General features: G+C 41.6%; 1 protein-coding gene across 6 annotated transcripts in view; it reads right to left on the bottom strand.

Annotated features, from left to right (window-relative positions):
- LOC309622153 (uncharacterized protein) overlaps nt 1-25,634 on the bottom strand; it is a 61,238-nt gene extending 35,604 nt beyond the window's left edge. For 3 of the 6 annotated variants that reach the window (XR_014240556.1, XR_014240557.1, XM_082409293.1), the window contains exons 1-4: nt 25,075-25,634; nt 24,600-24,700; nt 22,499-22,652; nt 8,242-8,323 (exon numbers count right to left, since the gene is read on the bottom strand). Coding sequence is in view for 1 of the 6 variants with exons in the window: in XM_082409293.1 (XP_082265419.1) it covers nt 8,272-8,323; nt 22,499-22,652; nt 24,600-24,700; nt 25,075-25,103 (336 nt within the window). In the remaining 5 variants the exon portion in view is untranslated. Of the gene's footprint in view, nt 1-8,241; nt 8,324-22,498; nt 22,653-24,599; nt 24,899-25,074 lie in introns of those variants that run through there. The other 3 variants (XR_014240555.1, XR_014240558.1, XR_014240559.1) reach the window with 1 other exon arrangement.
- Between the last annotated feature and the right edge of the window lie 705 nt (nt 25,635-26,339).

Genomic DNA, 26,339 nt, shown 5'->3' on the forward strand with positions numbered 1-26,339 from the left:
ATGCTACTGAACTGTATACTTGAAGTTGGTTAAAACAGTGAATTCTGTCATGTATATTTTACCACAATTTTTAAAAAAGAGTCCTTTCAAGGGAAAGAGGGAGGCAGAAGAGTCAGAGAAAGAGATGTGACAACAGATACAGGGGTAGTAGTGAGAAAAAGATTGGAAGATGCTACTGTGCTGGCTTTGAAGATAGAGGCCACAAGCCTCAAGCCATAAGCCAGGAAGGGCCACAGGCCTAGGAATGCAGTCAGGCACTAGAAGCTGGAATAGGCAAGGAAATTCATCCTCCCCTAGACCCTCCAGAAGGGATGCAGTCCAGCTGATATCTTAATTTTAGCCCCAGTAATACCCATTTTGGACTTCTGAACTCCAGAACTGTACGATGATAGATTTTTGTTGTTGTTGTTGTTGTTGTTGTTTTTATTGCTTTTTGGTCACGCTGCTTGTGGTATCTTAGTTCCCTGACCAGGGATCAAACCCGGGCCCTTGGCAGCAAAAGCACGGAGTCCTATCCACTGGACCACCAGGGAATTCCCTAGATTTCTGTTGTTTTAAGCCACTAAACAAAAAGTGAGTTGTGGCCAAATAATGGGTTTCTGTTCATTTTGGCATCCCCTTGCTTGTTCTTTTTTGTGATTTCCTTGCTTGTAAATAACTAACTTAATCTCTGGTTTGTCATTTTTAACAGAAAATATTTTATTTCTTGTATGAGGCATTACTTCCTGTCTTAGTCCATTCGGGCTGCTATAACAAAAATACCATAAACTGCATGGCTTATAAACAACAGAAATGTGTTTCTCATAGTTCTGGAAGCTGGAAGTCCAAGATCAAGGTATAAACATGGTCAGGAAAGGGCCCTCTTCCAGGTCACAGATTTCTCACTGTATCTCCATGTGGTGGAAGAAGCTCTATGAAGTCTCTTTTATAACAGCACTAAGCCCATTCATGAGAGCTCTGGCCTCATGACCTAATCACCCCAAAGGCCCCATCTCATCACTTTAGGGCTTAGGATTTCAACATATGAATTTTGACCATATGTTGAACATTCAGACCGTAGCACTTCCTGTATCAACAAGTTTTAACTGTGTTAATATTTTTATATTATTAAATCTGCCTAGGCTTTTGTTATATGTACATTTTACCACACAGACTTTTTCTAAAATATGAACTGACAAGAATCAGCCTCACTAGTAGAATTGAGCATAATTTTGTATGTCTGCTGCCTATCTTATGTTTTGGTGGTTACAAAGACCATTTTCATTAAGTTCTAAACACACTTAGCATTGTTCTGATGGAATAGAATGATTTCCTCTCCATGTATCTAGAATTTCCTTTACCTTTGCTTTTTGCTAGACCACACACACACACACACACACACACACACACACACACACACACACACACTTAATGCTCCTTAGAATATGGATAATCAATGCACATGATTAAAGAGAAAGTTTAATGAAGTGTCAAGAATGGAATCAGGACCAATTCCATTCTACTGGGCATTGAACTGGGATGTACTTTTCATTGTGCCAAGTTAACATGGTGGGTTTTATTTGTCAAACACAAGTACTTGAAAGTGAAAAAAAAAAAAAACTCAACATTCAACTCTTTTGAGGAAAAAGAAAGAGCACCGCCCTGTTAGCTTACTTGGTCACCATAATTTTTTGTAATTTGCTGCAAGAGAGGAGAGGTATGCCCACTGGTAGCTCTAGATGCATGTCCATGTCCATCCATGATTAAAAGCAAGCAAGCAGGGACTACCCTGGCAGTCCCAGTGGTTAAGACTCCGTGCTCCCAATGCAGGGGGCCTGGGTTCGATCCCTGGTTGGGGAACTAAGATCCCACATGCTGCACAGTACGGCCAAATAAACTTTTTTAAAAAGCAAGCAAACAAACAAGAGACAAGTATCACACAAATTCTGAACATCCCAGAAAGACTCTTACTGACTCAGCCTGAATGACTTTCCCACACTTGGAGGCAAAGGCTGAAGCCCAGGGGCTGCAATTCCTGATTGTCTGGGGCCAGAGAACAGTAGGGTGGGAGGGGGCTGCTCTCACTGGAGGTTCCCGTTAGTCAAATGACACATAAAGGCAGGTAATAAAGGTTTCTGGTAAAAAATGAAAGATTCTAGGGTGGAAAATAAAAGAATAGAATGATACTAAATGAAATAAAATACAGACTTAAAAAAATGAAGCCACATTGATATAAACAGATAATTATATATATATATATATTTGAATTAATAATGAATGAGAGGAGACAAATTGTTTTTATTGAATAATTCTAAATAATATATGTTGATACCCTGCTTCTGTGAAGGGAACCTGAAATCTGCCTTCCACCTCTGAGGGTAGGGCAGACTTAGTGACTCACTTCTGCAGAACAGAGGAGGCAAATGGAAAACAGTTACTGTACACTGGAGAAACTGGGCAAACAGCACCTTAACCCACTGATGAAGGTCAACATCTCCAGTGACTCAGTGATGTCATGTGAGTACCATGTCCTCGCAGATATGATGTGATGAGAAGGGCACTTCAACTCTGTGGTATTCTTTCTCAAAACCCACAACCACAGGCTAATCACAAGAAAAATAAGAGACTATGCCTGTATTCTTCAAGATTATCAAGGTCAGGAAAACAGTCTGGCAGCTCCTCAAACAGTTAAACAGAGAGTTACCATACGACCCAGCAGTTCCACTGCTAGGTACACAGCCAAGAGAAATGACAACGTCTGTCTACATAAAAACTTGTACGTGAATGTACGTAGCATCGTTATTCATAATAGCCAAAAGTGGACACAACCCAAATGTCTACAAATTAATGAATAAATAAAATGTGGTATATTGTTTGGCAATAAAAAAGAAATGAAGTACTGATACACGCTACAATATGGATGGACCCTGAAAACAGTATGTCAAGTGAAAGAAACCAAATATCAGAAGAAATAAGTGGAATCATTGTATGAAATGTCCAGAATAGGTGAGTCCCTGGGTTCCTGGGGTTAGGGGTGAATGTGGGCATTAACTGCATTCAAGCACAATGGGACTTTTTGGGGTGATGGAACATCTAAAACTTGATTATGATAATGGTTGTATAACTCTACACAGTTACTAAAAATCATCAAACTGTACTCTTAAGATGTGTGGACTTTGTACATTGTAAATTATATTGCAAGAAGGCTGTTAGAAATATGATACTGGCCTGGTCTTGCTTCACCACAGTAACAACCAATCTTTTCCATACAAAGGTCTAGATGCACGTGTTTTACATGTCACGTGTTTTACATAAATGTTAATTTATATAAATGGGGGCTGTATCCCAGACCCGCTGACTCTATGTCCTCTGCTCCTCCAAGCAATGCTTTTCCCCCACAAATATTACGGCAGGTTGTGCTTGTGTGCAGAGTTTAATTTATGTGTGATCACGTCCACATCTTCCCACTGTGGTGGTGACTTGAGGGTGGGTCTACGATAGAATCCAGGGCCTGGCCTGTGTGACACAGTATCAGCCTTACGACTTCGTTCACTCCACTGTGGCCTTTCTCACGTGACTCCACTTTGGGGAGATTACACTGGAACTATCTTTCTGGGTGTCAGTATGGCAGGACTTCTCAAAGGGCCATATAGTTGCACACCCTTTGTACCAACAATTTCCCTTTTAGAGGTTTACATTCAGGATGCAGTTAAGGGTGGTGATTAGGATTTGGTTATAAAGACGGCCATCCTGGTAATTCCCTAGCTTCACTTCTGGGTCTGAATTTAGGAAGGGAGACCAAATGGCAAGCAACGCCATGAAGGCACAGAAGGAAGCAGAAGGAAATGTGGCTGTCAGTGCGTGCACGCGCGCTCACGCGCACGCGTGCACACCACACACACACACACTCATCCACCAAACAGATTCTGTTATCGTAATACTAGAACTCCCCCAAGACAGTTTTCTAGACTCGAAGAGGACACAGTCAGCTCAATAGCAAATAGCCATGAGGAATGTGTCCTTTAGCAGTATACAGACACTTTCAGATGCCATCCACAGTGTTAGTAGGGAATATCAGAAACACTCTGTAACACAAGGTTGTGAGAATTAATTATGTCACATCCATAGTGATAAAAGAAATGTTCACATATTGAGGTATGGGGAAGTCACTCTAGCTTATACATGAGTTAACTTGAATTTTGTGCTAACTAAAACGGCCTCTTTGTGGCCTTTCAAGCATACATTGTACATCTGCTTTAATTACTAAAGAAAAGGGCACACTGACCAGAAGTAAAGAATGTCCATGTTAAAAGTCAAGATGAAACGCCCCTCTTTCTGGGATGCTAATGCTGGTACTCCTTTGAGGATAAGACTCCCTTCCTAGCTGCCAAGGCCATACTGCACGTGCTGTGCTGTACGCGTATGTGCTGGTCTGTTTTTTTGAAACATTGGAGAAATGTGTCCCTGACTTGTTTAATGTTCTTTGTTCTGACAAGATATAAAACTGCTAAAAACCATGCTTCTCTGGAGCAGTTCCTCAGAGCTATCTGAGAAGCTGGCTTCTGGGCTACAGTCTGCAGTTTGGCTCAAATAAAACTCTTTTCTATTCCTATTATAGATTGTTAATTGTGTATTTTCCATCGACATTATGACGGAATTCCAGAAAAGCAGCAAAAACAAGTGATAATCGAAACAATGAGGAGAGATGATTTGCTGCCTATAGGAAAAGCAAAGAGTCACATTATTTCTAATGTGTGGAGAAACAGGCACTTTCTTACAAGGATGTTAGGAATATAAATTAGTAATATTATTTCCAATGTTGTGTAAATATAAAACATTACATATTTCCTTGTTTATAAAGAACATTTTCAAGAAATTATATAAAGAAACACTTCAAAGGTATATATGTATATATGAGCAAGGGTGTTAAGTATACTGTTGTTTGTAACAGGAAATACGGTAAGGGCACTAAATTTTCACTACTTGGGTACTGGTGAAATAGTTTGGAGCATCATATGATGCAATGCTCAATCAATATTAAAAATTGAAATTATAAAAATATTTAAAATATATCATAGAAACGTATTTATGTGAAAAGATGGCCATAAAAGTACAAAAGAAAATCACAAAGATTTTAAGTGGCCTTGATCCATTTTGGCTAATAAGATTTCTAGCTATTCATCCAGAGATCTCAAAGAGTAAAATGTTTAAATGATCTTTTATTTCCACTCACATAAAACTTTTTCTTCACCGTAGAAGGAGGCTGCACTTTCTGTCTGGATATCTCAATGTCCCTGTATCCTGGGAATGCCCCCCTTTCCAGGCAGACTTCCAGAAAGCTCTGCCAGCTGGGTGTGGGTCACAGCCCGTCCCTCCCACCTTTCTGCTTCACGATGTTCAAACTGCAGTTCAGGTTTCTGTCACGAGGTGGCATCAATGTACCGCCATCATCAAACTTCCTGACGAAAATGGGTCAGCTTGGAGGGGAAAAAAAAATAACCCCACAAATACCCTCCTTCAAAACACAGCTTTTGAATCTATGTACAAAATGATTCTAAGTCTGTCTAAAAAAAAAAAAGATAGGTATAAAATAAGACTGTAAAAACATATACGCTGGGGGCTGCCCATGATGAAACACCAGGTGACAGTAGCGCCTTGGCAGTGGGTGGTGGGTGGGCGAAGGGCAGCACTGGGTGCGGGGGGGGGGGCGTGGGGGGAGAGAGGATGGGGCATCCAAGTGGGATCTGAACAGCTGTGTCCAGTGTCCTGGACAGAGGATGACCGACAGGGCAGACAGGGGGTATGAGAAGGACTGGGCAGCCTGTACAAGGGTGGGGTAATGGAGGATGAACGCCCCGCTCTCTGAAAGGGACCCCTCTACAGTGTGGACCCATCAACTGACAAGAGAGAAATCAATGAACACGATGTCGATTTGTGATCAACAGCGAATGGAACTGCTTTAAGAGACATATGAATTTTCCAAACAGAATTGGTATCTCAGGAAACAAACTGTTCAATGACATTTATTCCATTTTGCTACGTGTACTCATTTTCCTTAAAAAATAAAAATAAAAATAAAAATGGAGATGGCGGTCTGCAGGTAGCTGGATCCAGGATGCTAGCTCTGAGAGTCTCAGACTCAGAGGCTCAGCAAGAGGGAGGGAGGGAGTGATGGAGGTTCAGATATTGGTCTAATGGTTTCAGCTAGAGTTTTATGGAATTTTAAAATCTACTGGCAGCCATCTACCTGTTTCCATCATTTTCTAGGAAATCTAAACCTGAAATGGGAAGTCCAGCTTTGGTTTGAACTGAAGATAAAGCTGCAGCTGTGAGAGTGTGAGTACTTAGGGTGATAGAGCTGGAGGAGACATCGAAACACACACCTGTGCAGACAGAGACACTTGCCACTCTATTTTTTCCTGCTTTGTTTTTCCATGTAACTGAAAAAATAAAGGCTTTTCCACAGTAATGAATGCCTGTGTACATTACTTCTCTGAATCTGTTTGCAAGTATGTTCTGCTTTCAAATTTTTGTCAAAATACTTTTTCCCTGAATACAATATTTCAAACAATATATGAAAGTACATCTATAAAATGAAATTATCCGGTATCTCTCAGTAGCGTGACCCTACCCCCTGACCCAAAGGGGTCTGTAATCATTGAATGATGCCTCCCTTCCAGACGTGTGCCTGTGGTGAAGGCACATGACACCCTGCACACCCACCGGGTCTTTTCCAAAATAAGAGTCACATTACTCATCTTTTGCATCTTGTCTTTTCCACTCAATATGAATTCTCAGGATTTATATCTGCATCTTATTAATGCTTGTGGTTTGGGCAGATTTTGACATGTTTATTGTTCATTTATAATTTTACACGAATTTGCTGTTTAAATTATGAGCCAATCTCTTTGTTTGTTATTAAGCATGTATCACAAACCAGGGATACTAACCCAGTAGCTGAGTAGTAGTTTGCATATGCTTTCTCCCCTGTTTTCAAACAATTCTTAGTATATTCTCCATTTAGAATGTGTTTTAAATCTCAGTAATATTGCAACTTAAAAATTATGTAGTTCACAATTCTAAAAATACAGTGAACAACACTCCAAGAGCAAATAAGGCAGCCCCTAGAGTTTAAGCCATTCAGAGCCCAAGAAGAGTCAAGACGAAAAATGAAAAACTTTAGAATAATCCCACAGTTAGCTGTTGATCCTGAGAAAATAAAGGTGTTGCCCTGATTTATTTAAACTCCCTTAAAGTCAGTATCCTGATTTGAATTATATATATATATATATATATATATATATATAGAGAGAGAGAGAGAGAGAGAGAGAGAGAGAGAGAGAGAGAGAGAGAATAGCTGGTTATGATCAAAGGAGATGAAATATAAAATGCATTTGCTTAAAGTAGCTCTGTACATATCACTTTCCTTCCCTCTGGGTCACCTGTCCCATCTATGCTTCTGCACCAGTCCAATTCAGCACTTCAGGGATGAGCCAATGGATATGGCCAACACCCAGGTCTCTTGACACAAGGGGCGGGATTTCATCTCCTCTGTCATCTTCCTCACCCAGAGGGTTTGGTGAGTGAGTACCCATGGGGCCACAATAGCAGGGAGTGTGATCGACCACTTCTCCAGCCCTGGAAGCCCATCTTCTGAAAGGGAGGCTGCTCTGTGTCCTCTAGAGAAGGTGAGGGATGGAAACTCATCCTATCCCACCACCTACCTGGAGAGGTGACCTAGGCTCTGTCAGCCTGAGCTTGGGCATCTGTGATGTGGGACTCACGATACCTGTGTCACAGAGCTGTCCTGAGGGGTGAATGAGGAAACCTGCCCAGAGTATATGGCACGTGGTGGGACTTCAGTGCCTTTTAAACGTTGGGATCCAACAGTAGGGGCTGTCTGAGCCTCGGGACTAAGGCAGGAATTATGAAAAGTCATTTCTCACGGTTTCTCCTACAGAGATTACATACATCTAGAGGAAGGGAGCAAATATCTCTCTGACAAGTGTTGACTTGAAGGGTTTGAGATAGTCGGTTCTCTTCATTCTCTGGTGTTACAGAAGCTCCTAAGAGCTGCTCCATATCATTCCTGGGTGCTGATCCTAATCCGGTTCCCCACGCTGGGAAGACAGGCTTGCCTTTGACTCACCTGATGAGCTCAGTGAGAGGTGGCACCAGGGCAGCGCGCTGCGGTGTTTGCCTAACTGCTGCTCCTGGACTGCTCTGTACGTTAATATGTTTATAGGAAAATTTGGGACTCACCCCACATTCACCAGTGCAGGGGTCCTCAGATCATGCATCATCCAGCCACATCACACCAGGACTGCAGCCATCTGCTGTCACCCTGAGAGGCAAAATTCCGAGGGTTACTAACATTTCTTTGTTTCACTCTTTCATTCACTAATAACTAAATATATATTGAGCTCAAAACCCATAGTATTCCATTAGAGTTGTCTCTTTACCTCTAATGTGGAGGGAAGAGGAAAATATGGGAAAAGTCAATGGTTAAATCTGAGATGACATGGCTCCTGCACATTAACTTTTATACTTCCAAGGAACTGAAGATTTTTTTTTTAATCCCTCTTTGTACCTCTCATCCCCATACAGTCACAGGCCTCTGTCTCTCTTTTCCCCTTTCTCTCCCACCCTTCAAAATCAAAGTTCCAGAAAGCATTTTCTGCATTCCCTTTTAACACTCTTCACTTCCCACTGTCTCCTTATCTCACTGCACTGTAGCTTCTGTCCCCATAATTGCAATGAACGTGCTCCCACCAAGGTCACAAGCCTCCTTTTTGTCACTAGGTTCAGATATTTTGTATAAATATGTTAACATACTGAGTGTTACTTTTAATAACCACTTAAAATACGCATCTTTGTGCAGACTGCTCCTGTCACTTAATATCAAATCTTTGACAGTTTCCCTGGCTCTGGAGCATGAGGTGCCAGGTATAAACCCAAGCTGTCCTGCTCCCCAACTGTGCAGTCCTGGGCCAAGTCCTTATTCTCCCTGTTGCACAGTTTTTCATCTATAAAATGAGGATTAGCAACAGTATCTACCTCATAGAGGTGCCGGAAGCACTGATAAACTCATACATAAAAGGCACTTGGTACATAATACACTTTAGCCTATTTTTTATTTCGTTTTCCCTGTATCTTTATTGATATTACTATCCCAGCAGTTATGAAAAAATAGGACTTTGATGCTTATTCACAGTCAGTGACGTTTGGGGGATGTTTTTACTGAGTGTATCAGTTTCCTAAGGTTGCCATAAAAAACAAAAAACAAAAAACCATGGAATTCATGGCTTAAAACAACAGAATTTTTTTTTCTCTCTCTCACTTCTGGAGACCAAAGTCCAAAAGTAGGGTGTTGGCAGGGCCATACTAGAGCAGCAAACTCCAGTCTCTGCCTCCATCTTTACGTGGCCTCCTTCCTTGTGTGTGTGAAATCCCCCTTTCCTTTCTCTTATAAGGACACCAGTCATTGGGCTTAGGGGCCACCTTAAATTCAATATGAACTCATCTCAAGATTAATTACATGTGCTCAGACCGTACTTCTAAATAAGGTCGCATTCACAGGTATGGGTTAAGGCTTGGACATACCTTGTTGGGGGATATAATTCAACCCACTATAGTGATATAAGCCGGTTAAAAAACTAAAATGAGATCTTACCTTTTGTACAGAAGCATAGGAATGCATCCGTTCATGCATAAATACCCAAATTCCCATATAAGAAAACTTCGGGGAAAACATAACCCAGATGAAAACATTAGCAGGGATTACCTTTGAGTGCTGTGTTTAGGGTATTGTTGTATTATTTCCTTTTCTATGTGTTTTATTTTTACCTATAACAAATATGTATTACTCTTGTAAATACACAAAATAATAAAATCACTGGGAAACATAAGCAATCTCTGCTCCGCCTACAGGAGAGCCATAAATTTAGAAGAGGAACATCCCTGAGGCACAGGAAGGGAGAACAAGATGTTGGGGAGCCCATTCCACAGTATAACAGGACACAATTCCCCCAATTCCAAACCATATTGCTTGCTATCAATATTTTAAATTCCCTGTTATTAAACTGGGGGAAAATGTTGTACCTCGGTTTGATCTGTTTTATTGTGCCCTAATGAACAGTGAGGCTGAGGGTCTTAGCATATGCGAAGCACTAGTTAGTGTACACAGGATAGCTGTGGGGCTCGGCAGCCACACACTGTCTGTTCACATCTTAGTCTTGTGACTGGCTAGCCCTGCCCTCACGGTGCCCCAGTTCCCTGATGGTTAAAGTGGGGCAACAGGAGCTCCTCCTCATAGGCTGTGGGGAGGATAAAATGAGTAAGCATAGGGTTAACGCCTACATCAGTGCTGGGCAGTGAAGAGGTCACGAACAAATATTAATGATTCTTATTATTATCATACCTAAATGGATCATTAGAAATTATAGGATCATTTTTATTATTATGTGAGCTTATATTGACTGGCTTGACTTTCAAAATATGGTGTTTATCATAAAAAAGTAGTTTATAAAACTGTAAGTAGAGAAAAACAAATATCGTATATTAACGCATGTATGTGGAACCTAGAAAAATGGTACAGATGAACCGGTTTGCAGGGCAGAAGTTGAGACACAGATGTAGAGAACAAAAGTATGGACACCAAGGGGGGAAAACCGCGGTGGGGTGGGGATGGTGGTGTGCTGAATTGGGAGATTGGGATTGACACGTATACACTGACGTGTATAAAATTGAAGACTGATGTAAAAAAAAAAACTGTAAGTAGGATTTCACCTCATTGCTATTCCTAAAAATGCATAATTATACTTGCATAGTACAATTTCTGAAAAAAAATATGTGGACCGTTCTTATCCACAGGAAATAGACTTTTAAGACTTTTAATGATTTTTTTTCCTTTCATGCATTGTCTATCCATTTTTATCTACAACAAAAGTGTCTTGGTTTTGGAAGTGCAAAATATAATAAGAATAAATGTCCCTAGCCCATCCCATAGGAAAGTAGGTCAGCGTCAACATGGGGAATCCTTAAGCCACGGGAATTAAGTAATGGGTGGTCTCAGAACTAATTCATGAATCTACCACATGACACTCCTAGTTGGGCTAGGAGAAAATCAGAGATGCCAGCAAGCATTTCTCTCTAATAAACCTTACATTCAGCAGTCAGATGACATCTCCACTTCCCAGGATTTTAGTGAAGGTCATGAGATGAAAGTAGTTTCACAACATGCTTCTTTCTGTTCTCTCCCAAGTAAAGCCCCTTGAGCTAAGAGCAAGCCATGTATTTAACCACCAGTTAGCCAAGCAGTGAACTCCACAGGGAAGGGAAAGGGTGAGGGTCTGCATGAGATCACCTAGCACCCGGCCCTACAGCATCCAGAGGGGAGAATGCTTAAACAGCAGGATTCAGGGGAAAAGTTTAGTCACAGGATAAATCAGACAAAGTCCCCGGGAACAATCATCATGTGAGAATGAAATCAACTTTAAAGTACCTTCCTTATGCAACTAAAAATAAGAAAAGGAAAATACACACATGCCCATCACTTGCAATACAATATCAGCTCAAGTTCAAAATGGGATACATGCCCAAACCAACTGAACGATTTGGGTGTTAGTCTGAACACAGGAAAACTAACTGCCTGCAATCACATCTTCTTTCACCAGGATGACCCAGATTAGGTTTCGGATGTACAGGCCTAGCTGAGCAACAGTGTGAATGAAAGACAGAAAAATTAGGCCTGGACAAAGGGAAGAAGTGTCATATTCAGGAGGCACTGAGACACTGTTTAGAGCTAGCTGAGACATGGCAACTCTAAGACTTTGAACACAGCAGATAAAAAGCGACTAAAAATAGTGTCTGCTGATTCCGTTAGCAAAGAAACTGAGAAAACAGGTGTGTCCATTTTAGAAGCTCTGAAAGAGAATATATATGGCATAACATTCATAACATATACATTTCCTTTCTGCTCCTTCAAATCCAAATGATCTCTATGAGCTCTTTTTATTTAAGTCATCTGTTTTCTTAGGGGAGAACAGAGGAGAAACCATACATATGTTTATTGAAGTTTTATGATATTATAGATCAGATATCTTCTCTCGGTTTGTTCATTTTTCCTCACAACAGATCTGAGGTAGGTATCAACATGCCATTTCATAGATGACCCACTATACTGTCACACACATCTACTTAGAGGAATCTTTCTTCATTTTCCACGGGTTATTTTTTTCCCAATGAAAAGATATAATTTTTAGGAATAGAAACAAAAAGTTTCCTTTAAAGCAGATTACAAAAATTAACTGTTGCATGATCCCAATGCCCATTAAAGAATTCATGTGTATAAAAAGAATGAAAGGACATATAGGTAGCTTTCATTTCCTGCTTACTCCTGCATCTGCATCTCATTTCTTTATTAAATGTGAATTAGGTGTCTACTGTGTACCAGGCACGGTCAGTCCAATTCCACATCTGCATCCCACACCTTCCCTCCCCTGATCAGTAGACCTGGGTAACTGGAGATGTCCACAGGCAGCAAGGTGGATGTTAGTGCGCACACCATGGGGTGGTGAGGTATGACCTCAAAGGGACTCCATTCCAAACAAGTTTAGTCCAAGCTTCACCCTGAGTCCAGGAAACCTGGTATCTAAACAGGAAATAATGCAGTTGAGAGGGGAGAGGTTGTACTTGGGAAACCGAGGCAGCTCGTAACCCACACCTATGTTCTCTTGAAGAGCCCTAAGAGGCTACTACTTTCTCCTGACGAGACTTCCCTCCCAGAAGGACAGTGAGTGTCAAGGTTATAACACTGTGTGGTTTCAGTCTTGGTTCTCTCATGGGTGCGAGCTAGGGCATTACTTTCTCTTAGTTCTTGGCTGGGTTGTGTGATAGATTTCGAGAGTGATTTTGTGTCTGTCTTATCCCTAGGAGGGTGGTCCCTCCCATTTAGTTATCTGAGGGGTCCATCAGAGGTGACATGGAGTTTCTGCTTCATTTAGGGCCTTGTCTCCCAGTGGTGGGGGCCTGGACCCAGATCCACAGGAGACAGAAAGCACAGAGACCAAGTTCTCAAAGACAAGCCCAGATCGGGACCCTGATCTGAACATCTACGTCTCCTGATTTAGTGGATAGTTTTCACAGCTTTCTCCCAAGATGAGACCTCCCCTCAGGGTTCCTGTAATTCCCAACACCCCTTATGATCCACCGTTCTCTCTTCCCTCTCCTGTCCGCAGAAGTACACCCGCAGTGAAGTTCCTCTATAAACTTGCTGGTGAGAAACCATTTCCAACTATGACTAAATATCCAGAAGGAATTAGGGAAAAGATGATATATTCATTTTAAAAAATACATTGCAAAAGAAAAGCACATAAGCAAAGCAAAATGAAAAATTAAAAATTGGGAAAAATATTTAGAACTTGCATACAACAAAGGGTTATATCCGTAATACGTAGAGAACTCATGAAAAAGTGAGGGGGGGGGAACCAAAAAACATGAAAAACACCAAGAAAGGAAAAGGGGCAATAGATACTAACAGGTATGTCACCAAAAAAAAGGTCCTTAAACATGTAAAAATTGTTCAATCTAACTCATGATAAGAGATACAAAGAAAAAAAATAACTACCTCTTCTCACTAAATATATAGTCCGTGAGGAAACAGGCTTCCCAGGCATTACTGGAGCTTATGTGAAATGGTCCAACCCCCATGGATAGGGTTTAATGCTATCTAGTAAAATTACTAGTAAAATGTATTTCCCCTTGGAACCGGTAATCACTCTTCTAAGTAACTATCCCAAAGAAACAATGCAAAAGATAAAAAGGCATAAGCACAAGGTCATTCCTTTCAGAAAAATTTGTAACAGCAGAAAATTAGAAACAAGACAAGAGTCCACTAGCAGGGAGCTGGATGATCACCAATGGTCCATCTACATTCTAGCAGACTATGCAGCTGTGGAAGCAATGAGGACTCCCTCTCTGTGACGTGACTCTGTGGAGTCATCTCCAGGATATATTGTTCAGTTAACAAAGCCCGGTGCAGAGAAATGTGTAGAGCTTCTGTCCAATACAGTAGCCACTAGACACACGTGGTTATTTAAATTTATATTAGTTATATTAATGAAATTAAAAATTCGGTTCCTTAGTCACAACAGCCACATTTTAGGCGCTCAACACCCGCAAGTAACCTGTGGCTACCATGCTGAACAGACAGATACATAGCATTTTCATTTCTGCAGAAACTTCTATTGCACAGCACTGGTGTAGAATATGCCACCTTTTATCTATGAACAGGGGAGAAAACTAATATATGTATTGTAATTGATTATATTTTTTTAAATGGAAGGTTAAAACTCAGACTAACAAAAATGATTACCTATAAGATGACAGAGGAGCAGCTCAGGATGGAAGATGATAGATATTCTCATTAAAAATGTAATACATTTTTTCTTTTTTCTTCTTTGATTCCATATATATGTGTTAGCATACAGTATTTGTTTTTCTCTTTCTGACTTACTTCACTCTCTATGACAGACCCTAGGTCCATCCACCTCACTACAAATAACTCAATTTCGTTTCTTTTTGTGGCTGAGTAATATTCCATTGTATATATGTGCCACATCTTCTTTATCCATTCATCCGATGATGGACATTTAGGTTGCTTCCATGTCCTGGCTATTGTAAATAGAGCTGCAATGAACATTTTGGTACATGACTCTTTTTGAATTATGGTTTTCTCAGGGTTTATGCCCAGTAGTGGGATTGCTGGGTCGTATGGTAGTTCTATTTTTAGAAAAAATGGTCATGAATAACCTAGGGGCAAGACGGGAATAAAGACACAGACCTACTAGAGAATGGACTTGAGGATACAGGGAGGGGGAAGGGTAAGCTGGGACGAAGTGAGAGAGTGGTATGGACATATATACACTACCAAACGTAAAATAGATAGCTAGTGGGAAGCAGCCGCATAGCACAGGGAGATCAGCTCGGTGCTTTGTGACCACCTAGAGGGGTGGGATAGGGATGGCGGGAGGGAGACGCAAGAGGGAGGAGATATGGGGACATATGTATATGTATAACTGATTCACTTTGTTATAAAGCAGAAACTAACACACCATTATAAAGAATTATACTCCAATAAAGATGTTAAAAAAAAATATATATATATATATATATAAAATACATAATTACTGACTCCAGGTACTGAAAAGGACAAGAAACAATGACCAATCCAGTAGCAATGAGCAACTCTAGTTGCTCAGATTGAACTAAACACATTTCCCACTAAAAGGAACCAGGCTTCCTTGGAGAAAAGGCTGATTCTGGGACTAAGCAGGGATTGTAGCAGATGAGTCTGAACCAAACTCTCATACAAGCACACATGTCAAAGACACAACAGCCAACCCAAAGACTCAGAGGCCAACTCAAAGGCTCTCACACGGTCCAATAATAGAACAATTTGAACATCAAAAATATGAATGACTGCAACGGATTAAAACATCAAGTATATAAACGTCTAGAGCCTATGATGACCCTCTAAAAGAGAAAACAAACAAACAAAACCTCCAGCTTTGGAGGAGCCCAGGGAAACAACTATTGTTTTTTTTTTTTTTTTTTTGGTTGCACTGTGCAGCTTACAGGATCTCAGTTCCCTGACCAGGGATTGAACCTGGGCCATGGCAGTGAAAGCCCAGAATCCTAACCACTAGGCCACCGGGGAACTCCCAACAACTCACTATTTTGAAAAGTAGAAATACTGCAAAAGAATTAAGCATTAATCCTTCTCTTCTGTGTCAACCAGACCTCAGTGTAACCTCATAGCCGATAAGGAGAAGTTTGTTTTATAGAAGAATTCCAACTAATAAATGCAAAAGAAATTATAGAATTAAAACATTACTGGGAATTCCCTGGCAGTCCAGTGGTTAGGACTCCACACTTTCACTGCTGAGGGCATGTGTTTGATCGCCGGTCAGGGAACTAAGATCCTGTAAGCCGTGTGGTGCGGCCAAAAAAAAAAAAAAAAAGAATTAAAACATTACCATTTGCAACCATTAATGAAATATAGATCTAGGCCATAATGTTTAAGAGGCTAAAAAACCATGAGTTAAAAGGTCTATGGGAAATTTCATAATGCGTGGATCAGACTGACAACACCTGGACCCAGTGGTCAGTCTCAAAGACACAGGAGGAAAGACAACCAGATATGATGAGGCTCCTGACGTAGGGCTACAGGAAGTACAACTCCACATCTCAGGTACTCTTTCCACAAATCTGAATCTGAGCAAGCCTCTCTATATATAGTAATTACCAATTTAAAGGAAATAGGATGGGCCAGAGGAATAGAACAAACAGCATAATAGAGATACAATCAGCATAATCCAGAATGCAAATTTCACAGGAAAAAGATCCAGTTTGTTAAGTAAATCAATGGAGATTAAAAAAAGAGGACATTTGGATGAAAAGAGACTAAGATTTCCGAGAAATTAAACTTAAAACCACAATGAGATACTACCACATGCATATAAGAACAACAAAAATGAGAAAGATGAAAAATATCAAATTGTCTAATGCATAGTAACTGTGATGATTATCTTTTAACTTTTATAATTAGTATCTTCACATTTTTGTTAAATAAATATGGTCTGTATATGCAAAAATGCCTACTAAAGCATAGTTTCCACCTAACATCACCCAACATAGGCTGACATAGTTCAACAAATGTCTCTTTCTTCTTCCTAAGTATATTGGCTAGGAGTGTGGGCTATGGAGACAGACCAGGTCCAAACCATTGTTCTACCATTTAGAAATGGTATGAATTTGAGCACTTTTACTTCACCTCATAGTCACTCAATTGCCTCATCTGCAAAACAGCAATTATACAGTACTGACCATAGAAGAAAGAAGTTCAAAGCAAAAATATTGCCTTGTGTTTTGGTTTCTACAAGGATAAATGGTCAGGAATCACACAATTTTTAAAATTCTACTGCAGAGACACTGGGATAGCTGGCTCTCTCTGAACCCTAGGAGAAAGAAAGAACCTCTATGCGCCTCAGTTTCGTCTTCTGTAAGATGAGGAAAACAACTGTCCTTACCTCATGGGTTGTCGTTTTGAGAATTAATTGAGTTAATACATGCAAACACTTTGAACGATGTGAGGTACACAATATCAGCTCAATAAATGCTAGAATTTTCAAAAGTACATGCAAGTTTTGATAGTTTTACAAAAAGTTTTCATGTGTCTTTAATAAAGTTTGTCATTTGGGACTCAGCTCAAATAAAACTTCCTGAGAAAGAGCTTCACTGACAACCCTGTCTACAATAATCCCTGTCCTCGTCATTTTCTACTCAATGGATTTTATTTTGTTGCAAGCATTTATTCCCATATAAAATGGCCCTGCTTACTGATTTGTTTCCCTGCTTATTGACAGTTTCCCCAAACGAGAATAAAAGCTCCAGGGATACTGCCCTGCCTTGTTCACTGTGTTGCATCCCCAGGGACTAGCTCAGTGAGTGTTATGGGTTGAAATATGTCACCCCAAAAAAGGTATGTTGAAGTCTTAACCCCCAGTACCTCGGAACATAACCTTACTTGGAACTATGGGTGTTGCAGATGTAGTTAGTTAAGATGAGGTCATACTGGAGTAGGGTGGCCCCTAAACCAATGTGACTGGTGTCCTGATAAGAAGACAGCCACATGAAGACAGAAGAACAGGGATAACACCATGTGATGATGCAGGCAGAGGTTGGAGTTACGCAGGGCCAAGCCAAGAAATGCAAAGATTGCCAGCAAACCACCAGAAGCTAGAAGCACAGATAGATTCCCCAACTGGTTTCAGAGGGAGCATGGCCCTGGTAATACCTTGATTTCAGGTTTCTCGCCTCCAGAACCGTGAGACAATACATTTCTATTGTTTAAGCCACCCAGCTTGTGGTACTTTGCCATGGCAGCCTTAGGAAACTACTGTAGTCCCTCCCATATAAAACACTGAATAAGTATTACTGAAAAGAAAGAACTGTTCCCTTTTTTACCTACTGGATCAAATGCAGGTACTTAAAGCTGAGTTGCAGGAGAAGTTGACGCCAAAATTACACATTAAAGGATTCACAATTTTAACACCACCTTCTTGCAAATCCACAGCAGTGCTTTTCAAACTTGGATGATACCACAACCAAGAAGAGAAATTACTCAACACGTACACACCTCCCAAACCACCTCCCTATTTTAGATACAGCAGACCTAGGATGAGCCCAGGAATCTGCTGTTGCAACAAGCAGCCCTGGACAATTTGGATGAAGTTGTCCATCGACCACACTTGGAAAAATCCTGACCTGCACATCTGACGTTGGTGTACTATTAATTTAATGTCTACCATACAGAGGTCTGTGATAGCTGGTGTGTCTCTGTTAATGTAATTTACTCAAAAGTGCACTGGTCCTCCCCTCCCACCTACAACCACACATTGCTTTCCCACAGGGGATCACAATTAAGCTCCTTTGGATTTTTTTCTTTTTTTTTTCTTTTTTTTTGGCCGTGCCATGTGGCTTGTGGGATCTTAGTTCCCCCGACCAGGGACTGAACCCAGGCCCTCGGCAGTGAAAGTGCAGAGCCCTAACCACTGGACCGCCAGGGAATTCCCTCCTTTGGACTTTATCTACAACATCAGCTCCTCGTGACTCACCAGCACACTACCTTCAGACTACAACTAAAACACTTTCCTGAGTCTCCAGCCTGCTGGCTTTCCCCATCAGACTCCACAAAGCCTCCACAAACTAATGAGTCAATTCCTTAAAATAAATCACTATCTGTATATAAACATCCTACTGGTTCTCTTTGAGAATCCTGGCTAATACAGGTATTAAGAATCAAGTATCTTTTCCATCTTAGAGTAACCTGTGCTTTCAACCAAAAAGATTCCCCAGCAACATTTGGCTACTGACAGTTCAGTGAAAATATAATACCTAGAAACTGTAATAAAATTATTCCCATGACAATAACATCAAAAAGTATGAACTACCTAGAGATAACCTATGTTGCACATCCATGTCCACAAATGTGCAAGGCCTAAACTCTGAATGCTGCAAAACATTGCTGAGAAAAATTAAATCAGGACTAAATAAATGAAGGGATATACCATACTCCTAGGTCAGAAGACTCCGTATTGTTAAGATGTCTATTCTCCCCAAACTGATCTATAGATTCCTTGCAATCCCAATAAAAATCCTAGTGTGGGACTTCCCTGGTGGTGCAGTGGTTAAGAATCCACCTGCCAATGCAGGGGACACGGGTTCGATCCCTGGTCCGGGAAGATCCCATGTGCTCCAGAGCAACTAAGCCTGTGTGCTACAACTACTCAGCCTGCGCTCTAGAGCCCACGAGCCACAACTACTGAGCCCACGTGCTCTAGGGACTGCATACCACAACTACTGAGCCTGCGTGCTGCAACTACTGAAGCTCACGCGCCTAGAGCCCATGCTCCACAACAAGAGAAGCCATGCAATGAGAAGCCCGCGCACCGCAACGAAGAGTAGCCCCCACTCGCCGCAACTAGAGAAAGCCCGCATGCAGCAACGAAGACCCAACGCAGCCAAAAAAAAAAAAAAAATCCTAGTGTGCATATTCTTTTAAAAAATTGACAGAATTATTCAAAAACTCATGTGGGGCTTCCCTGATGGCGCAGTGGTTGAGAATCTGCCTGCTAATGCAGGGGACACGGGTTCGAGCCCTGGTCTGGGAAGATCCCACATGCCACGGAGCAGCTGGGCCCGTGAGCCACAACTACTGAGCCTGCGCATCTGGAGCCTGTGCCCGGCAACGGGAGGGGCCGCGATAGTGAAAGGCCCGCGCACCGCGATGAAGAGCGGTCCCCGCACCGTGATGAAGAGTGGCCCCCGCTTGCCGCAACTAGAGAAAGCCCTCGCACGAACTGAAGACCCAACACAGCCAAAAATAAATAAATAAAGTAGCTATTAAAAAAAAAAAAAAAAAAAAAAAAAAAAACTCATGTGAAAATGTGAAGGGCCTAGTCTATGAAAAACAACTTTGAAAAGAAAAAAGTTGGAGGTTAAGCACTTTTTCAAAACTCATAAATCTACAGTAATCAAGGCAATGTGGTATTGGGATGAAGGTAGAAATGTATATCAAAATTTAAAAGTCCAGAAATAGACCCACACATATATGGACAACTGATTTTCAACAAAGCTACAAAGGCAATTCAGTGGAAAAAGGAGTCTTTTCAACAAATAGTACTGGAACAAGTGGAGAGCCATATGCACAAACATAAACTGTGATCCATATAATGCACCACATACAAAAGTTAACTCAAAAAGAATCACTGATGTAAACATAAAAGCTAAAACTATTTAAAAATTCTAGAAAAATTACAGTAGAAAATTCTTGTGACCTTAGGTTTGGTGAAGATTTCTTAGATATGAAATAAGCAAAATCTAAACCATAAATGAACAAATCGATGCACTAAATTTCCACGAAATTAAAACTGTTCTTCCAAAAACACTGTTGAGAGAAAAGACAAGCCATTGAATGAATGAGAGAAAATGTTTGCAATTCATAGATCTGCTATCCAGAATTAAAAATCTCACAAAGGTCAATAAGAGGAAAACAGATACTCCAATAAATAAGTGGACAAAAGATTTGAACAGATACTTCACCTGAGATATACAAATGTCAAATAAACACATGAAAAGATGTTCATCATCATTAGTCACTACGAAAATGTAAATGAAAACGATGAGAAAACACTACACCCCTCTGAGAAAGTCCAAAATTAAAAAGACTGACCATACTAAGTATTGGCAAGGCTGTGGAGGATGAAACTCTCGTATCTCATACACTGCTAGTGGCAATGAAAAATGATTTGACTACTTAGGAAAAAAATTTAGCAGTTTCTAACAAAGTTAATTTTACAACTACCATATGACCCAGCCGTTGCTCTTCTAAGTATTTACTTAGAAAGAGAAAACGTATGTCCCAGCAAAGAATTATATACAAATGTTCATAGAAAGTTTATTTACAAGAGCTCCAAGTTGGAAACAACCCAAATATCCATTAACAGGTGAATGGATAGAACAAATTGTGGTATATCCATATAATGGAATATTTCCACATTACAGGAAAGGAAAACTAATCTAAAGTGACAAAAGTCAGTAGTTGTATGAGAATGAGGTAGGTTGAAGTAGAGACAGAGGCAGGAGAGAGCTAGGTGGGCAGATTACCAAGGAGCACAAGGAAGCTTTCTGAGGTGATGGATATGTTCATTATCTTGAGTGTAGTATTAGATTCACAGGTGCATACATATATCAAAACTTAGAGCATATACTTTATTTATTTTTTATTTTATTTATTTGGCTGTGCCGGGTCTTAGTTGCAGCACACAGGATTTTCGTTGCCGCGTGCGGAATCTTCGCTGCAGTGTGTGGAATCTTCGCTGTGGCGTGTGGGATCTTTAGTCGTGGCATGCGAACTCTTAGTTACGGCATGTGGGATCTAGTTCCCCAACCAGGGGTCAAACCCAGGCCCCCTGCATTGGGAGTGTGGTGTCTTAGCCACTGGACCACCAGGGACGTCCTTAGAGCATATACTTTAAATATGCTCAGTATCTTGTATGTTAACCATACCTCAACATAATATTTGAAATATATTTATATATTCATAATTCTCTGATGCAATTAAGTTAATCAGGTGAAAAATTCTTACAATTATGCTCTTGTACATTAACAGATCCACACTATGTCATCAAATAACCAAAATAATCATATGCAATAAAGTATGCCCAAATATTTAGGGAAAGTTGATGTTCATTTCCTTCTGAAGTACAGAAATAAAAACATTATATCTCAGGAAAATCATAATGATATTAAGGAGGAACTGGTTATTTCAGGGAATGTAGCTGAGTATCATTCTGTTAGGGCAAACTCTAAAGTAACAAATGCTTTTTTAAAAATAAATTCTATCACTGACATTTTCAACTAACACTTGGAAATTGTCTGGTTCTTTTAAAAATGTCATTATAAAAGGAAAAACAACCATAGTCACCAGGGAAGAATCTACATTACAATGTCAAACTGTTAGGAAGATCTAACTACTGCATATTTCCATACTCATCTGAGAGATACAAGGGAATCACTGATTATTATGTAAAAGGTGAGAATAATTTAGGTATATTTATTACTAATGAATGTTAAAGGCCAACTTCCTTCCCAAATGGACAATCCATTGCTTTTCAGCACCAAAAAAGAAAGAAAGACAGAAAGAGAGAGAGAGAGAGAGAGAGAGAGAGAGAGAAGGAGGGAGGGAGGGAGGGAGGAAGGAAGGAAGGAAGGAAGGAAGGGGAAAAAAGACTTCTATCAGACGGGCCTCAAGGGTTACTACAAAGCATGTAGCTGCTGATGGAAATCCCAAGTGCTGAACCTCTTTCCCATGATTAAATCAAAGTAGCTTCTGTACATTTTGTGAACCTCACAGGAGCTATTCCACAACATGCTTTTATCAGATCTATGAACTCACTTGAGCCAGGCGGCATATCCAAAGAAAGATGTGAAGTGTTGGGCTCTCCTGCCCTTGAACCTGGAGTAGAAGCTCCAGCAGCCATCAGGACACAGATGCTCAGAACCTGCCTCCTTCAGACACCTGATATGAGCAAGGCCACCAGCATGAGGAGCTGCACAGGGAGAGACAGATCCAGCAATCACCACGCTTTACTGGGGTAACTGTGTGCCCCGCACCGTGCTAGGCACTGCGTTAGAGACAAGGACACTGAAACAACTGGGTAGTGATCCTAACCACCAGAAGGTACAATGAGCTTCCCACCAGGGCCTTTTTCTTCTCCTTTCCTCATATGTCCCCTGAGAACAAAGTGGAAAAGGAATAAGAAGTGGCCTGAATTCATACAAACATCCATGATCCTGCGATAACCACAGGACCATCGGCTTATTCACGTGTTATCGCTAAATGTTCACAGAGACCCTTTAGGGAAAGCATCCTTATCCCCATTTTACAGAGGGGAAAGCTGAGGCTTAGAGTCGTTACCTGTCTCACCTTCCACGCCCCTGCCTTTAGAAGGAAAGTGGCTCGAGGACACCCCTGGAGCAGGACACCGCACCCACTGGGGCCGGGCGGGACCCCAATGGCTTTGCCTATGAGACAGCCCGGGCACCGAGCCCCCAAAGCGGGAAAGAAGTGACCCGGATGTGGATCCCTTTGTCTCCCCACACTGCAGGGTGGTCCAGCCCCCGTCGCGGGTACCCACTCTCCCAACTCAGTTCCAAACACCTAAAGGAGAAACCTGCTCTCCTTGCCAGGCCGCTTCTGTCTCCATTAAAAAGTCCTCAAGGTCGCCTTATTGACGTCACGTTTCTATAGTATAGTAACCGCCTGGCTCAGGCAGGTCCTCCACCACCTTAAATACCTCCCCACCCTCCTCCACCCCCTTGTCTTTAGCTTAAAGCAAAACACCGTAGCTCTTCAGGTTGCCACTTGGAAAACATACTAATTTGAAGCACTAGACTGGGACCCCGGCAACTGGCAAAAAAATCTGTCCAGTTTCGTGGGACAAAACATGTGCTTGTCGTCAGGAATTGTGTTTGCTTTAAAGAGACAGTAGGGGTGTATTATCAGAACACAGAGACCCAGGGAAGTATGTAGGGTTCCTGCAGATGAGTTAGCCCTCCCTCTGAGGGTGAACGTGTACTGTCACAGCCCATGCTAAGCAGTTAGCCATCTGTGGCAGAGAACTACGAACTCTCTATAATCATGTAACCCAATGATCTTGATACATATGCAAAAATGTCATTTACAAATCTCAGAGTTATTCCAGGGAGGCAGGCCTAAAACATCATAGTCATTTAATAGGCAGAAACCTGGGTCAATTGAACGATACATTGTTTTTTCCTGGGGAATTCCTAGCCTCCATTCCCAATATTTTCTTCCACGTGGAGGGACAGCCACGGCCAAACCCATGTAACCTCTCTATACGCTCACTCCTCTATCTAGAGAATCACTTACCTGATTAGTGAGGCTGGATGAACAAACAGGTTGCACAGCCCAGGCCCTCTCCCTTCAAAGTTCTTGAACCAACCTGCCCTTATGGAGCACATGTTTACTCTGCCCTCAGGAGTGGGTCTACAAATAGATCCACAGCTCCTTTCCCTTTTCTGTGTCTCGCCGGGTCCCAAACTATTCCTATGGTCTTGCTCTAAAATGACTGAGTCTTTAAGGGGCCTTGAAAATACACCCCTTCTCCATATCTTGACTCTAAACCAACTAAGAAATATGAAAAATAAGGTGAAAATACATCAACTTTATTCCTTATAAAGGTGATATTGTAGAATGTGGCTCAGATTTCCACAAGGGTAGTGGTCTTCGTATTGATGAACCCCAGAACTGCACAGACGTACCCACCCAGCAGTGCTGCACTGGGACAGTCAGAAAGGACCAGGACTGCAATGCATATGTCTCTGAGGTCTGGGGAAGGCATCCTATGTGTACTCAAGAAGAGTGGCTTCCTTGCAAGGCTATCCCTGTAGCAGGAGAAAGTGTTTCAGGACACCTTCTTTGAGAAACCCTTCTTGAAATGAGTAAACACCCCTTGTTCTGACAACGTAGTCACCAAGGCACCTTCTGAGGATACGGCTTTCCATGTGCCTCCGGGAGCAGTTTGTAGCAATACCTCTCCTTCCCTTCACAAGCATGAGTGCAGTGGAGCCTCGTCTGTGGAAGGGAATTCAGGAATAAATTCCTAAAATTCCAAGAGTATGATGAAAATCATACATCGTGAACATTTATCTTGGGAATCCCAGGAGGAATTGAGGAAATTTCAAAAACTATACCCACGTATAAACCCACACAGAGACTATAGCCAAAATTATCACGACGTCCTATCGAACCTTCAAAGAGCAGCAAGTCCCTATCTTATCCAAAGATTGCAGACTATAGAAAAAGAGAGTTCACCAAAACTACACGGTTCAGATGTCCATTTCTGTTTAACAAACACCACCAAAACAATAGCCATTTTTAAATTTCTCAGCATAATGTGGGTTGACTGGGTTCAGCTGGATAGTTTTCTGCTCCATGTGGTGTCTCACCTGGGGCTGCCATCAGCTGGAGGCTCCATTAGGCTGGTACATCTGAGAGAGCTCACTCACATGGATGAGCATGGGTTCTGGCTTCTGCTAGGGGCTCAGCTGCGGCTGTTGACTGGAGCACCTTGGTTCCCCTCCAGATCCCTCCATGTGTAGGGTTACCAGGTTATATTTAAACCATTTACATTTGAATTTAAAATAAACAAAAAATCCTTTTTTGTGTAAATTTGTCACATGCAGTATTACTTTGTTCATCTGAAATTCAAGTTCAGCTGGGCATCCAGTATGTCTATTTGCTAAATCTGGCAACCCTAGGGGAGGAGCCTGTGAATTTATAACATTAAGGACAGACCTGCTGAGGTGACTCTTCCACTGGGACTGGTCTGGAAAAAAGAAGAGATCATATTTAGCAATAAAGACAAAAGCTGTTCATAACTGATGCTGGTGGAATGAAGGGGAAATGGACACTGCCACACACTACGGGTGCCAAATGGGCATATCTGTTTTTTAAGGCCCATATTATCATGGCTGAATAACTTGAGTGGCTTTTGATACAGAAGCCCTCTTTCCGCCAACGAGGGAAATTCATAGGAGGGCTTAGAAAAAGATCCCCAAGGTGATTCTGACCTGCAGTCTGGTTAAGGGGCCCCAACTGAAGGGGCGGGTGAGGACCACATGAGCTCTCTGATTGACGGAGGAAAGGGCTACTATTTATGAAGCAGGTTGTTTAGAGGGGCCCAGCTCTAGGTTCTTCATGTTAGTGACTGGATTTAATCTCACAACAGCCCCACTAGTGATGTATCACTATCCTCTCTTCCTGGATGTGTGTGACTACAAAGCAAGTGCTCTTGAGCACAGAGACAAATGGCAAAGAGGTTGTTCCCCACGCCAACAGCCAGAGCCAGGGGTGGGACCTGGCAGCCTGGTCACCTTTAGTCGCTGGTGGCAGATCTTTAGCAAAGGTATCAGGACATGTACTGCTGAGGTGGTTAATCTCTGTTCTCCCTGTGTTAACCCTCCCAGCAGCAGGAAGCCAAGCCTGGTGTTCCTTCCCCCTGCCGCGTGGGAAGTTTGTGACCAGGCTGGAAGCAGAAGCTGTCTGAAGCCAGTGTTTCTTCTGTCCTTTGTGAAAACTTATGGAAATGATTAGGCTGCTTGTACCTGCTAGGGAGGAAAGGGCATCTGAGGACACAGAGAGGAAAGTGAAATTTCTCCCAGAGAGGGATGAGGGTGGCTCCATGGATGGTCTATCGAGGCTGGGCATCTAA

This window comes from Balaenoptera borealis (assembly GCF_965194805.1).
Source record: "Balaenoptera borealis genome assembly, contig: HAP1_SCAFFOLD_1658, whole genome shotgun sequence".
Classification (NCBI taxonomy): domain Eukaryota; kingdom Metazoa; phylum Chordata; class Mammalia; order Artiodactyla; family Balaenopteridae; genus Balaenoptera; species Balaenoptera borealis.